At 38.9% G+C, this 14,460-nt stretch overlaps 1 protein-coding gene and 4 non-coding genes across 6 annotated transcripts in view; all 5 read right to left on the bottom strand.

Annotated features, from left to right (window-relative positions):
* Positions 1-9,184, bottom strand: part of arhgap27 (Rho GTPase activating protein 27) — a 29,652-nt gene extending 20,468 nt beyond the window's left edge. Inside the window, exons 1-3 of one of the 2 annotated variants that reach the window (XM_065949752.1) lie at positions 9,031-9,184; positions 8,499-8,607; positions 5,477-6,313 (exon numbers count right to left, since the gene is read on the bottom strand). In XM_065949752.1, coding sequence (XP_065805824.1) covers positions 5,477-6,313; positions 8,499-8,567 — 906 coding nt within the window. In that variant the 5' untranslated portion in view covers positions 8,568-8,607; positions 9,031-9,184. The remainder of the gene's footprint in view (positions 1-5,476; positions 6,314-8,498; positions 8,608-9,030) is intronic. The other variant, XM_065949751.1, reaches the window with a different exon arrangement.
* An 838-nt stretch (positions 9,185-10,022) lies between these two features.
* Positions 10,023-10,137, bottom strand: LOC114918416 (U5 spliceosomal RNA). Its single transcript, XR_003806993.2, has one exon. It is a non-coding gene; the product is annotated as a U5 spliceosomal RNA (small nuclear RNA).
* Positions 10,138-10,990: 853 nt separating this feature from the next.
* Positions 10,991-11,105, bottom strand: LOC114918415 (U5 spliceosomal RNA). The gene has a single exon (XR_003806992.2). It is a non-coding gene; the product is annotated as a U5 spliceosomal RNA (small nuclear RNA).
* Positions 11,106-11,997: 892 nt separating this feature from the next.
* LOC114918411 (U5 spliceosomal RNA) lies at positions 11,998-12,112 on the bottom strand. The gene has a single exon (XR_003806988.2). It is a non-coding gene; the product is annotated as a U5 spliceosomal RNA (small nuclear RNA).
* A 1,861-nt stretch (positions 12,113-13,973) lies between these two features.
* On the bottom strand, positions 13,974-14,088 carry LOC114920174 (U5 spliceosomal RNA). Its single transcript, XR_003808475.2, has one exon. It is a non-coding gene; the product is annotated as a U5 spliceosomal RNA (small nuclear RNA).
* Positions 14,089-14,460: the final 372 nt, after the last annotated feature.

Raw genomic sequence — 14,460 nt, 5'->3', positions numbered from 1 at the left:
TCTGTACATTAACAAGATGCACCATGTTCTTTTATAGAGTCTTCATTACATAAAAAATAATATTAAACCCGTTTTTCAAGCTTTGGCCTTAATGTCTTCCACACAAAAAAACATTATTTTCTGAAAACTCACACATAACTGAAGCTCCTTTGACTCAATGTTGGCGCCCCCTTTGGCCAAAAGCAGGGTCCTGTATGTGTGTAAAATCTCCTCCTGCTTTCAACAGTCAAACGTTAACCTAACTGTGATTATTTGTTTTGGAAAATGTAAAGAAAGAAAAAGGGCTGTTTCTTTAGCGTGGTGTTACTCTTCCTTTCTGACACCTACCCTGCGGCAGAAGCTGCAGACATTAAAAATAACCAAACCAAGTAAATCTTTCTCCTTAGGGTCTTATTTGCTTTTGTAGGTCCTAAAGAAGCATCAGTATTAAAATCAGTCTTTTTCACGTCCAGTTAAAAGAACCTCACAGGGGCTTTAATTTGAATAATTCAATATTAATTAGCCAATATTTTCTAATTACTTACAAAATAGCGCGTTCATATTTTGCTTGTGGATTACAGAGGAGTACAGGACAGATGTTGATTAAAGCTACCTAAATAAGAAAAGTGGATTCTCAATAAATGGGTCTGAATCTATTTTATTTTTAGCCTTAAATGTTGATGAACCACCTTCAAGGCTTATGAGATAATGTTTAATAACCGTGCATGCTCTTGCTCTGCAACCTTTATGGTAAAAAATAAAAATAAAAACTCACTAAAAACCATAGTCTATAGCCCAAAACCATATTTTCAGAGTAAAATATTGTCCTATATTTGGGCCAATAGCAACAAACAGCTACAGTCAGCTCCTATATGAGGTTGTACAGATCATCCAGTTCAGGTAAAAAATGCTCATAAAACTCAAAGAGTTCAGAACGGAGACGATAACCAGGCGTTTCTGCTGCTGCACGCACCTGTTCTTATTTACACTTCATGTACTCATGTGCTCAGCCAGGCAGGTGTGCACACAGAGGTATGTGGAGACACTCACACGACCCGTTGGAGCAGTTTTTTGGCATTTGATTTATTCTGTGTGACGGAGCAGCTGGAATGAAACTGCCGTTGTTGGCGAGGTTCTCTCGATGACGAATTTCCTATGTAGCGATCCATAAAGGGTTCTTTTAGGATTATCTTTCTCCTTATAGGTTGAAACGCTAAAATATCAAACGAGCAGATCTGTGATGTTCACAAGAAGGAGAAAGCGTGCGGCAAATTTTCTTTGAGTTGCCAAAGATCAATGCGACATTGAACCCTTTGTGGCGGTTATCTCAACTAAGAGATGGAGATTCATCGGTCGTCACAGAAACTCATAGGACTGTACCTGACTCTGAACGTTTACAACACTTAACTTTTTAATGCAGCGTCACACCAAACATCTGTTTCAGACAAAAGTCTCAAGGTTGACCTGTTTGACTCAAATCATGTTTCATTTCACCAGCTGACAAAGAAGCATTTCCACCTGAATACTAATGAGTCACTTTGTAATATCAAATAAAATGCTATTTTAGTATAGCAGTAAGGCATAAGCGTCAGCTCAGCTCTCAGCCCCCCACAGCCTTAAAAGAGCACAGAAGAGACACATTCTTACGCAGTCTGGGAGTCTATGGCGTTCAGCAGAAAAATGGATGTTGCTATTCTACACTTCTGTTTGTGAAAGCATGATCAGATACGAGATGACAGCCTGGTACGGTCACTCGGTTCAAATCCCAGATAACTCGTCTTGTGCAGACTGCTTTGAATTTCATGGGTGTAATAAAACCCATAAATCTTTCCAAACATCTCTATGAGCAGTGTGTTGTTAGACAGGCACAGGACATAGTGTCTGATCCGACCTGCATTCTTAACTCTGTGTTTCAGCTTTTTTAAACCCTCTGGAAGAAGATTCAAGGTCGCTCAGACGAGGCTGAAACGCTGCAAACATCATTTGTGCGCATTGTCCGGTAATATTGTGAATAACAGGTCAGGATGTGCCCAGGGGGCTGTGCAATGTGCCCATGTGTTACTGCTGCAAGAAGGTGTTTTTATGCATATGAGGAATTTGAAAAGCAAAACTATTCTCTTGTAACTGCAGGACAGAGTCCAAGAAAAATGTCCCTCTGGGGACGATAACGTACATCTTGATCTTGATGTTGATCTTGATGTTGATCTTGATGTCTAGAAATTGCTTATTCAGGGCTTTTACTCAGTATAGGTCTGTTTGATTTGGAAAGGATACTGCTCTTAACACAGTTCCCTTATAAATACCTCATTAAATGAACATTGAGGGGTCATATATTTACACTCCTGCATTGCCTTGTGTACGGTGTTGCAGCTAGAAACCGGAGTAGACATATTCAACAGGCAAAAAAAATGCAAATTCACACAGGTTCTACTTCTAGACTTTTAGGTGGCACCCTTCCACTTTAAGAGAGATTTTTCCAAGGATAACACTCAATGACTGTAATGTAAAGGCCTACAAATGACAAGAAGAACCACACCATTGTTAAAACAAAAACAGGCCGGAGTATGCCCTCAGCTATACGCCTTCCTGCAAGTCGTACAGTTAAAACCTAAACAAACTTTGGATTCCCAGTCCTAACTGGAGTTGTCATCCAATTATCAAACTTAACTTCCCGTAAGAATAACCTTCATCACACACCCTGGATATTAACTGACCTACATTTGGGCTAATTGAAAGTTCTCCACATTACATATGCACACACACGCCAACTGCATGGCAGGGCTGGCACTAAAAGCTCGAAAAGCCCCGCTTGTTGGGAGTCAGGCCAGGCCCCCCTCACATCACCATGGTGATGGCCCCTCCATTGTGGGGGTGAGAATTAGTGCACTTGAGGGGTCCTGGCACGTCCACAGTCCTGTTACAAGTGTGTGTGTGTGTGAGGGGGGCTCATTCATCGAGTAGAGTTTTAAAAACGCAGGAGTTTTTTTTTTTGTTTTTTTTACATTTAAGGGTCTTTTACTGTGTTTGAGTCACACAAACCTCCCATTAAAGCAACACACTGAGCTGGTAATTACAGGGTTATGATGCACACACAGTCACTGGGTGTACTGGGAGAGGCTGCAGCCATTACATGACTCCGAGTGCCGCACACAAGCTGAATCAAACTGTCTCCTTCACGAAGCGGCGCGTCACCTTGCAACAGGTGCTACAAAAAAAACAAAAGCGGTGAAACTTACCTGAAACTAAAGTTTATTGTAGTTTCAATTCTTTAAGTTAAATCCAACAGGAAGCAGACTAACTGGGGAGCATATTCACGAATGTTTCATCGTTTCCCCCCCCCCACGAGGTGAAGTTCACGCGTTATTCCCAGGATAGTCACCGGGTGCTGGGGAAACCAGGTAAGCAGCTGGAGGTTTGGGGAGTGGCTGTGTGGCTGGCAAAGCTTACGGATTTAACCCTTTCAGCTCCTGCAGGAGAAGTCACCAAGCCGACACGACCTGTTTTTGTAACCTGTTCTCCACTTCCATCACTGTGCCTGTATTTACCAATGTTTGCAAAAAAAAACAAAAAACACCTCCTACTTCTACTCCTCCAACTTCAATCTCTGTGCATGCACCAGAAGTCTCTCAACCTGATACAAAGTTAACAAACAAACCTCAACCAAACACTTAAACCCATACTCACCCAGTAAGAAGTGACTTCCAATCCGCAGAAACTTTCACTGAGCAAAAAAACGGATCTTGAATCAGCTGCTTTTTCAGATAGATAGAAACACCTCTTTTTCGCCCATTGAGATGGCATGAAGGGGGACGACCGGCCATTCATATGCTAATGAGCTGGCACAGAGACCCAGAACTCGACCAGTACGGTATTCCTTTGACTGCAGGAAGTGACAGAATCAACAAGAAGTATGCTAAAGCAACTCTCGTTTCAAATAGCCTGTGGTGTCCTTTTAGTAGGTGGAAGTAAATGAGTACTCAAGTATAGGCTACTAAAGAAGGGAGGGAGGGGTTATGACCAGAAAACATTAAAGGTTTACAATGGGGGGGGGGGGGGAGCTTGTGGGCTGTAGGTCTCATTTAGAATAAATTGCCTCACGTGACGTCACTTGAGTCCGCCTTTATTGGTTCTGGAGACTTCCAAGTTTCATCAAATAAAAACATAAAGGGCTGTTAGTTTTTAAAGGCCGGGGAGTTAACAAGACCTCTACTTGAACCATCCGTCATTTCTGCAAGCAACAAGAGCGTGTTTTTTGACAACCTGTAGTGTAGCTGTATCTCTTGTTGTGCTGCTGCAGCCTTTCGAAAAATGAAACACACAGCCTATCGAAAATATGACTTGCTTCTGTGGTCTGCTGAGTCCAAGCCACAAGAGAAGGTTACACGCTTCATCATTTTCTCTGAGCATCAATTAGCAAGTCATTCTGCCTGTGCTCGCTTTCTCGGCATGTTCACTTTGAAGTTTGTATTAGGCTATATTGTTGTCATTTTTGCAAACCATGAATTAAAAGGTTCCAGGATCAGAGTAGGATAGTATGTCTACTCATTGTCATGGAACAAAAAGAGAAAGCAAAACAAACCCTAATTAAATTGAATATCTTGTCTTCTTTTCCAAGCTTTGTAGACAAAATTTACCCAAGCTTAAACACATCAAACTTGAACAACCCATTCCAGTTTTTGCACATCTGTCCACCCTAAATATTTCAGGTTTTCATCATGAAACAATAATTCTCTTCAATCATCATATTTTGTACGATCAGTGGCGGTTCCAGACCACTTTCACTGAGGGGGAGGGGGGGGGGGGGGGGGGGGGGGGGCAAACTGGGGCAAGCTGTTTTGAACCCAGGTGAAAAATAGACAAAGAAAATCTATATATATTATGCCAAATAGTAGCGCACATCATTAAACACCAGAACATAAAATACCATGATTTAAATTTGTTTCAGCAACAGTATTTAATACTAGATTGTGAGTCAGGTTGTTGAGTCAAATACTGTGTATGTTATTAGGGCGGGCTCTTCCTTTTGGAGGGGTGGCCACAGGGGGGACCAAGCTCACTATTACAGGGGCACTGGCCCCTGTTGGCCCCTGCCCAGAACCGCCCATGTGTACGATGCAAAAGAAAATGAATTTGCCTAATTGTACAAAAAAAGGACAGTGGTTCTTACGTTTCTTTTAAAAATAGCCACTAAATGCAAACTAGTCATTTGTATTTTACTCTTTTGATTGAGAGGGATCATTTTGTGGAGATCTGTTTTGTATTTTTTGCATAAAAGAGTCTTAATGTGTTTGTTTGATCTGTGTTAAAAGATGCTAAATCAGACAATAATAATGAACGCACTGTTCTGTGGTACACATGCCAGAACTGCAGCTTTTTACATGATAAAACTGCGCCCTCTGCTGGCTGTAAAAACACAGTGACACACTTTTATCTGACGCTTTCGTGAGACTGAGTCCTGTATGATAAATAGTGATATTGCATGAAATGAAAATCGTACCTGCTGAATAGGAAGTGCATCAGTGGAAGGAGTTGCTTCTGCAGTTAGACCCAGATCCTGCTGCTCCAACATAGATGTGTCATTTGAAAAGATGGGAGGAGGCAGGTCAGGAAAAGAGTCCAAATCTGTTATATTTATCTCTGGTATGGTGTCATATATCGGTGAATCTGGGGGTAAAGGGAAGTCCATGTTGTCATTATGCAGAACAGCCTGTAGTTGTTGTGTTTTGTCTTCCTCGTGTGAGCTTTCTGACTGTTTCTGTCTTTTTTTGTCCTTTGGCACACGGTGGGGTTTTGCATACAGTTGCATTTTGTCGTTATCAAGTGATGCAGAGGTTTTTTTTGTCTCTTTGTCACACAGGTTTTCTGCAAAGCTGCTGCTTCTGCTTGTGGTCTGCCCTGCCTTAAAAGGCTCACAGAGCTTCAGAACAGGTAAATCCTCACAGAAACCGAAAGTGGAAAAGCGGTATTTCCCTCCTGAACCGTCCCGAGTAAATGTCTTAGCTGGTGTTACAATGGCCACTTCCACCGGCTTACTGTTGGCCTCACACTCCGGTGGGTCCAGCTTCTCCTTCAGACCGGTGGAGTCTGCAGAAACTGACTGAACCTCCTTCACATACTGTGCAGGGACATAAAAGGGCCTGGTGTGCTGGTCTTTGCAGACGTGCCACCAGTGCTCGTTAGTCTTGGAGAGCAGGATGTAGCTTTCATTCGTCTTGATGGAGACGAGGCGACCGTCCTTCCCCGTGTATTCAAAGTCAAACTGCACCAACACGAGCTCCATGCTCCTGTGTAGCCTCTGTGTTACTGCCGCTGCAGGGTTAACATCCTGGAGCTGCTGGAACATAAAGGAAATGAGAAGTTAATGTGGGTTTCAAGAAGAGGCCCACTTAAATGTCAGACAGAAGCTCACAGTTCATTCTATAACAACTATAAGAGTTTGTAACCTCTTCTTCAGCTCATGGCAAAACAATATGCAACTTTCTCTAACATTTAAAAACACTTCTCCAGCCCTCTGACTTTGCAGCAACCTCCCCCTCCAAGTTTAAAAATTGCTTTTTAAAGCTGGGGTTTTTGTCTCCCTCGGGTCATTTCCTCCCCCTCCCCCCTCCTTTTGTTATGCCTTTGTGAAAGTTTCTCACATCAGTTTTCATAGTTGCTGTTTGTGCAGTATTGTGTTTTTATTTCTTTCACATCAATTTGCATCTGCTCTTGTATCGTAAAATCATTTTTTTTGGGGGGGGGGGGGGGGGGGTCCTCCAACCAGCTTCCAGCAGGGAAATGAGAGTGCTGTGAGATGGGGCCTTCTTAGGGAGGTTTCCTACCATCATTGTAAATTTTGAATATTATGGGTCGCTGCTTTAGTTTACATTTGGTCAGCACTCTGGGGTCCCCCTATATTGGTCTGGGGCCCCAAGCAGTTGCCTGCCTTGCTTGTTGACAAACAGCGCCTCTGTTGTTGTTTTATTGTCATTCTGCATCTGTTTGTGTTTTTTTTTGTGTCCCTTTTCACTTTTCTGAGGGGAAGTTTTGTGTCACTTTGTAAACCTTCTATCTCTCAATGTGGTTATTTGGGTCTTTCTGTTATTGTTGTTGTTGTTGTTGTTATTGGTGTCATTGTATCTGCCATTCATTAAAAAATCTATTTTGTAGTTCTTTTGGTGTATAGTATTTTTGTGTATTTGTAATCCTTTTACATCTCACTCTGTTTGTGTTGGGTCATCCTGTGGTTGTTGTTGTTTTCTCTTTCTCTTTTTTTTATTGCATGTGTCTGTGGTGCTTTACTGTCTCATCCTTACCCTCTAGCCCAGCGGTTCTCAACTGGTATAGCCTCAGCCTTCAACGATCAAATTTATTCATTTTAAAAAAAGGTGAAGTTTCTATTTCAGATCAAAAATCTAAAACGTGTGTTTCCATTTTTGCTCCTCCACTAATGAACAAAACCAGGCGTCCATGCTTATAATGACAAAGCAACCGGGCGGCTGTGGCTCAGTTGGTAGAGTCGTCATCTCTCAACGAGAAGGTCGTGGGCTCAATTCCCCCCAAGCAGCAACAAGGTGTCCGACGTGTGGGCAAGACAAGACACTTGTCAGTGTCACACTTCACCTACAAATGGGATTAGTTACTTCAGATGATTTCACTACAGAGCAACCGCTGCTGTCAGTGTGGCGATGGGTGTGAGTGTGTAGGTGTGACCTGTGGTGGAAAAGCACTTTGCAAGCTCAACTTTCCATTTTCCACATATCAAACATGTTTTAAAAAGTGCTTTATGACACACTTTTCTTCCAAACAGCCATTCACACACCACTCCTAACGCCCCCCCCCCCCCCCCCCCCCCCCCCGACCCACCAGTTGATGACCAACTGTTCTAGTCATGCTTTGACGTTTGTTTCCTCATGAGCATCTGATATCTGTATCGTATTGCACGTTGTTGTTCTTCTTTCTGAAGTCACTTTGTGTTTGTTTGCTTGTTGTTGTCTGTTTGTTGTTCTTTTTAACCCTCCTCTGGTGTCTCTTTGGTTTGCTTTGTGTCTCTTTTTGATCAATCTTGGACTGTTTGTTGAAATGTTGCACCTTTGTGTTTGTTCAGTGTAGCTCTTCAGAAGAATTCTCTCTCTGTCACTGAACTGCTTCTATGTCTTCTTTTATATTTGGTCATTTGTCATGAATTTAATTGCTGCCTTTCCCCATCATAGCTGGTGTCTTTTTCTCTTTCTTAGTGATTGTTTAATTGACTTGAGTGACTTTAACCCTTGAGCTTTGGCCTGAAAGGACGGCTCAGTAATCCATCCTTAACCAGCGCTCGATATGATCACAAGAATGCAGCTTAACAAGTAAGATGGATGCAATTTGGAGTTAAGAGAAAGAACAAAAGGCTGACGGAGTCAAAAGCCGCCTTATAGACAGGAAGCTGCTTCTATTTGCTGCAAAAAACATCTTCAATGTTAAACTCACTCACGCAGACCACGAGAGCATCAGCCTGAAAAGTTCCCCCGCCACAAGACAGGAAGCCATGCACCAACCTTGCCTTGGCATCGGTCCCACGTCAGGCTGCAATCACAGTTTGTGTTATCAGGCTTCGTTGTGTCCATGAAACACTAACGGTGAGCATTTTCAACCGTTTGTCGTTTCCTACAGCAACAACACAGACAATACAAAGAAAGAAAAAGGGTTTCATAGTGAGTGGATGTTTAATTCACAACATTTTCAAACTAGCTTTTTGTAAAGATAAATGATGAAATGTATGATATTTTAAACACTTTTCATATATTTTACATTGTATCTGCAGCTGAAAAGTTATAGAAATTACCTTTAAACCAGAACACAAACATGACTTTAAAGCGCTCGAGGACTCATCTGAACAGGTTTTATTCACACTATCATGTTCAAATCGTACATGTTATATCCCTTTACAAAAGTTAGGGAAGATCAGTGCAACTCAAATGAATTAGAACAGATTTTTAAGCTAAAAACAGACTTAACTATGAGTGAAATCTCATCCCAGACTTTGATACCCTCAGGCTTCATTTGGGGATTAATATAACTTGTACTTGCCTGATTTTGTTTCCAAATATTTCCAGTCATTGGATGTCTCTCTAACGTCCTTGAAGCTGATCTGAATCAGAGCAGTGTGAGATGTAGAGCTCAAACTGCTGCTGCTGCTGCTGCTGCTGCTGCTGCTGCCTACATGTACTGTTTCTACTGTCTGACACACTCTTGTTTCCTGTTCTGTTTGTGTGTGTGTGTGTGTGTGTGTGTGTGTGTGTGTGTGTGTGTGTGTGTTTCTCTCCACAGAGACAGGCAGCTGATGTTACATTATAGCACTAAAGGCCACAAGAAATGGGAAGTGTGACTGACAATAGTTCCTAATGCACTCTTGATATTTGTGTATTCTTTTTATGGTGTCTTGCTCACAGAGGGGAGGAACAGACTGGCAAAGAGGTGACTCATTATTGACATTACAACACAGAAATACTAAAAATACTACAATAAAACATGTTCAATTAAAAAGGCTAAAATGCTTTTATTTTGAAAAGATACACGGTCAAGCTTTTCCAACTGAATAAATGATGATACCATTATGACTGTAAAACAAACCTCAGACCTAATGACTTAATGTCCATTGATTTGTAAATGTACATGCTTTTATTGTTGCTGTCAGCTGAGCACTGACTCAACTAAATGTGGAGGGTGTATGGTATGCCCCCTGCTGGATTTCCAAGTGAAATACAGTCAACCACGCTTTAAAAAATAAAGGTTGTAAATATAATTATTCACTTCTAAAGCTGTGACTTTATAGTCGTGAATTGTTTTGGCTCAAAGTTATAGAAATGTGACTAAATGTAAGTTCTTACACGATTTCACAGTAACCGGTGAACCATTTCGTCATCATGAGTCTTACATCACTGAAGAAACTCACAAGCTTTGAAGTCGCCGACACCACGTGACGTCATCCACAGGACGCTGGTTGACAAAGTTCACGCCGCAGAATAAAGTAAGAGTTGCTGCTTACTTTGAGAATGATTTTTAACTTTAACATTTTAGGAAGCCCCGCATGAAGCAGGGCATCAAAAAATTAGTTTGAACTCATAATGTTCCTCTCCACGGAAATCTTTAGTAAAAGGCGAAAGATTTATACGATCTGAAGAGAAACTTGAGTGTACTGAAGGAAAAGGGACCAAGTATAAAGAGTCATTCTCCTGGAGACACTTCTCACTCACGGTTTAGTGGTCATGCCATGAGACTGTGATTACTGTACACATTACATTTTGCAGGTTTGACAACACATATTACACTTATTTAGAAACATGATTAAGTTGACTAGAAAGATTATAAAAGCCATATGTGTGTTTTTGCTCAATGAACAATGTATTTATCCAGAACAACAATTAGAGAGTTTAGATCCAATTTCAAAAAGTGTTGATAACATTAAAATGCTGTGACATCAGTTTTTATTTCTTTTATTTTTGATGTGTATGTATGTCTGTGTATTCATTTCTAAAGATGTTGCTGCTTCTTTTCTTGGGGGTATTTTATTTTTCTTCATCTTATGTTGAAAACATATTTGTTGAAATGAAATAACCATATGAATGAAGCAACTCTTTGAAAAAAATAAAAACAAAGTATATTACAAAATAATGCCGTGACATCAAAATAACACTTTATTTTTCTTAATTTGGTGTTAAATGTTTAAAACATATAGAACTGATTTAACTTAAATACAAAATATTTGAGGTAATAACTACAGAAAAGCATTAAGCAGCATTACCAACACAGTGTACCATAATTGTTAACTCTATCCTTTATTCAGCCACTTTTATTCCCTTCAAAAACGATATCTGGTTAACAGCCCTGGTATGATTTGTTTCTCTATTTTTATACAGTAACAAAGTATGAACAAACAAACCAAGGAAACTTCTGTTACACACGTCATTTAGTACACAATAATGGATCATATACAACGATGTTGATTCTCAAGGGAAAACAATTGATTTATATTTTTGACATTTTAGGAAGCCCCGCTCAAGGCAGGGCATCAAAAAATTAGATTGAACTCATAATGTTCCTCTCCACGGAAATCTTTAGTAAAAGGCGAAAGATTTATACGATCTGAAGAGAAACTTGAGTGACTGATGAGGTAAGTAACAAGTATAAAGAGTCATTCTCCTAGAGACACTTCTCACTCACGGTTTAGTGGTCATGTCATGATTGATTTACTGTATAAGTTGTTTACAGTGAAGGTTTGAGAACACACAATACACTTATTTAGATACATGACAGAGTTCATTATAAACGACAAACATTTCATTAAGTTGACTAGAAAGATTAGAAAGGTGTGTTTTTGTTAATTGAATAATGTATTTATCCAAAACAGCAATCAGAGAGTTTGGGTTCAATTTCAACAAGTGTTATGTTATCATGTTAAAATGATTATTCTGGTGTTAAATGTTTTAAAACATATAGAACTGATTTCACTTAAATTTGAAATATTCTAGGGTATAAATGCAGAATAGCATTAAGCATTTGGCTACACGATTAGCAAAGAGTTTACATAGAATAGAAAGTTTATTTATAAAGCACATTACAGGTAAGCTCAATGTGCTTTACATTGATGATAACAACATAGGAATACACAAATAAAGCAATATGAATCATGAATATGATACAAAAATCAAGTTAGGAACAAAACAAAACTCTAACACATACCCACATGTACACAAATAGTTACCTTTCGTATGCTTGAGACAATAGATAGGTTTTAAGTTTAGCTTTAAAGTAGAGATAAAAGTTAAGACTCAAATGTAGCTCATTAAATGTTGCTTGGTTTGAAATGTTTATTTAGTTTATACAGTAACAAACTTATAAACATATTACCTCTGAATTACCTTTTCTACAAATCAACAAATTACATTTTTTAGGAGTACTCGTAGTAACGAAATCCGCCTACGTCATCATGTTACGTCACATGACATCTGACCGTCTTCAACGTTTTTTCTTGGTATTTATTACAACAGTAGAGGAAGCCCCACACAAGGCAGGGCATCAAAAAATTAGATTGAACTCATAATGTTCCTCTCCACGGAAATCTTTAGTAAAAGGCGAAAGATTTATACGATCTGAAGAGAAACTTGAGTGACTGATGAGGAAAGTAACAAGTATAAAGAGTCATTCTCCTAGAGACACTTCTTACTCACGGTTATCATGAGATACATGACAGAGTTCATTATAAACGACAAACATTTCATTAAGTTGACTAGAAAGATTAGAAAACCCACAGGTGTGTTTTGGTTAATTGAATAATGTATTTATCCAAAACACCAATCAGAGAGTTTGGGTTCATTTTCAACAAGTGTTGATATCATTAAAATTAATCAGGTGTTAAATAGAATAGAATAGAATTACTTTATTCATCCCAAACTGGGAAATTGTGGCGTTACAGCAGCAGGTTATCCAAACACACAATATGAGTAAAAAACACAATGTTATCAAATCTAAACATAATATAATATTAAATACAAAGTAAATAAGCACTAAAAAATATCAAAACTAAGAATGTGAATATATACAACCAGGATTTAACTAAGCATTACTAGTCTAAAATAGGAAGATTAAATGTACATGTGCAAAAACAGAATCGTAGATGATTATAAATTAAATATGAAAGATTAAATGTAAATGTGCAAAAACAGAATCGTAGATGATTATAAATTAAATATGAAAGATTAAATGTAAATGTGCAAAAACAGAGTTATAAATGGACAGTATTGACATAAGTTAAAGTGCAGGAGTGTAGACATATAATAATCAGAAACTATACAATATAACGGTGAGTAGACAGCCAAATGAAGTGAACATGAGTGCAGGGATCATTTGTAAATTTAACATGTGCAGAACAGATGACAGTATGGAGAGACAGATGTTATCATGATGACAGTTCTCTGCTCGCATGAGGTGAGCTGTTGTACAGAGTTATGGCCTTCGGTAAGAAAGATTTCTTGTGTCTGTCCTTGTGACAGCGGAGTTGTATCAGTCTGTTGGAGAAGCTGCTCCGCTGTTTGTCCAGTAGGGTGTGCAGAGGTTGATCAGGATTATCCATCATGGATAACAGTTTGTTAAGAGTCCTCCTCTCTGTCACAACTATAAAATAGTCCAGCTTGCAGCCTATCACAGAGCAAGCCTTCTTAATGAGTTTGTCCAGTCTCTTAGTGTCACCAGCTCCAATGCTGCTCCCCCAGCAGACCACAGCAGAGAACAGTGCACTGGCCACAACAGACTGATAGAAGATCTCCAACATCTTGCTGCACACGTTGAAGGATCTCAGCTTCCTCAGAAAGTAGAGTCGGCTTATTCCCTTCTTGTACACAGCCTGAGTGTTGTCCTGAATCATGAATATGATACAAAACTCAAGTTAGGAACAAAACAAAACACTAACACATACCCACATGTACACAAATAGTTACCTTTCGTATGCTTGAGACAATAGATAGGTTTTAAGTTTAGCTTTAAAGTAGAGACATACGTTAAGACATAAATGTAGCACATTAAATGTAGCTTGGTTTGAAATGTTTAAGTTCAAGTTATCTTTATTTGTCAAATTAGTTTTGTGTTCCAAGCTCTCCTGAAGAATGCAAAAATAAAAAATAGCATAGAAGATAAGAGTAACAACGTACAGTGCAACTAAGAACCAAAAACAGTAAATACAAAATTAAATAAAACTAGAATATATGTACAGTATATATATGTAAATATGTATGTATAGAATATATATATAGAACATTAAAGTAAAGTGTATTTAGTTTATACAGTATCACATTAACCAAAGTCTTAGGATTGTAACTGAATTACCTTTTCTACAAATCAACAATTTACATTTTTTCCGTTTAGTACTAATTGCTAATCTTTGTAGTAGCGAAATCCGCCTACGTCATCATGTTACATCACATGACGTCTAACTGTGTTACATGCTTTTTCTCATTATTTATTTCAACAGTATAGGAAGCCCCACATGAAGCAGGGCATCAAAAAATTAGTTTGAACTCATAATGTTCCTCTCCACGGAAATCTTTAGTAAAAGGCGAAAGATTTATACGATCTGAAGAGAAACTTGAGTGACTGATGAGAAAAGTAACAAGTATAAAGAGTCATTCTCCTGGAGACACTTCTCACTCACGGTTTAGTGGTCATGTTACAACTTACTGTATTCGTTGATTAATATGCGTGAATGTTTAAAGTGAAGGTTTGACAACACATAATACACTTATTCAGATACATGATAGAGTTTATTGTAAACACATTTGATTAACTTGATTATAAAAGCTAATAAAACCCACAACACCAATCAGAGAGTTTGGGTTCAAATCCAATAAGTTTTGATATCATTAAAATGCTGTAACATCAATATCATTCTTTAGTTTCTTAATCTGGTGTTACATGTTTGAAACATATAGAACTGATTTAACATACCTTTTTTAATATTTTAGGGTA

Source organism: Labrus bergylta, chromosome 21, assembly GCF_963930695.1.
Source record: "Labrus bergylta chromosome 21, fLabBer1.1, whole genome shotgun sequence".
NCBI lineage: Eukaryota > Metazoa > Chordata > Actinopteri > Labriformes > Labridae > Labrus > Labrus bergylta.
This window is presented reverse-complemented; position numbering and strand designations above follow the sequence as displayed.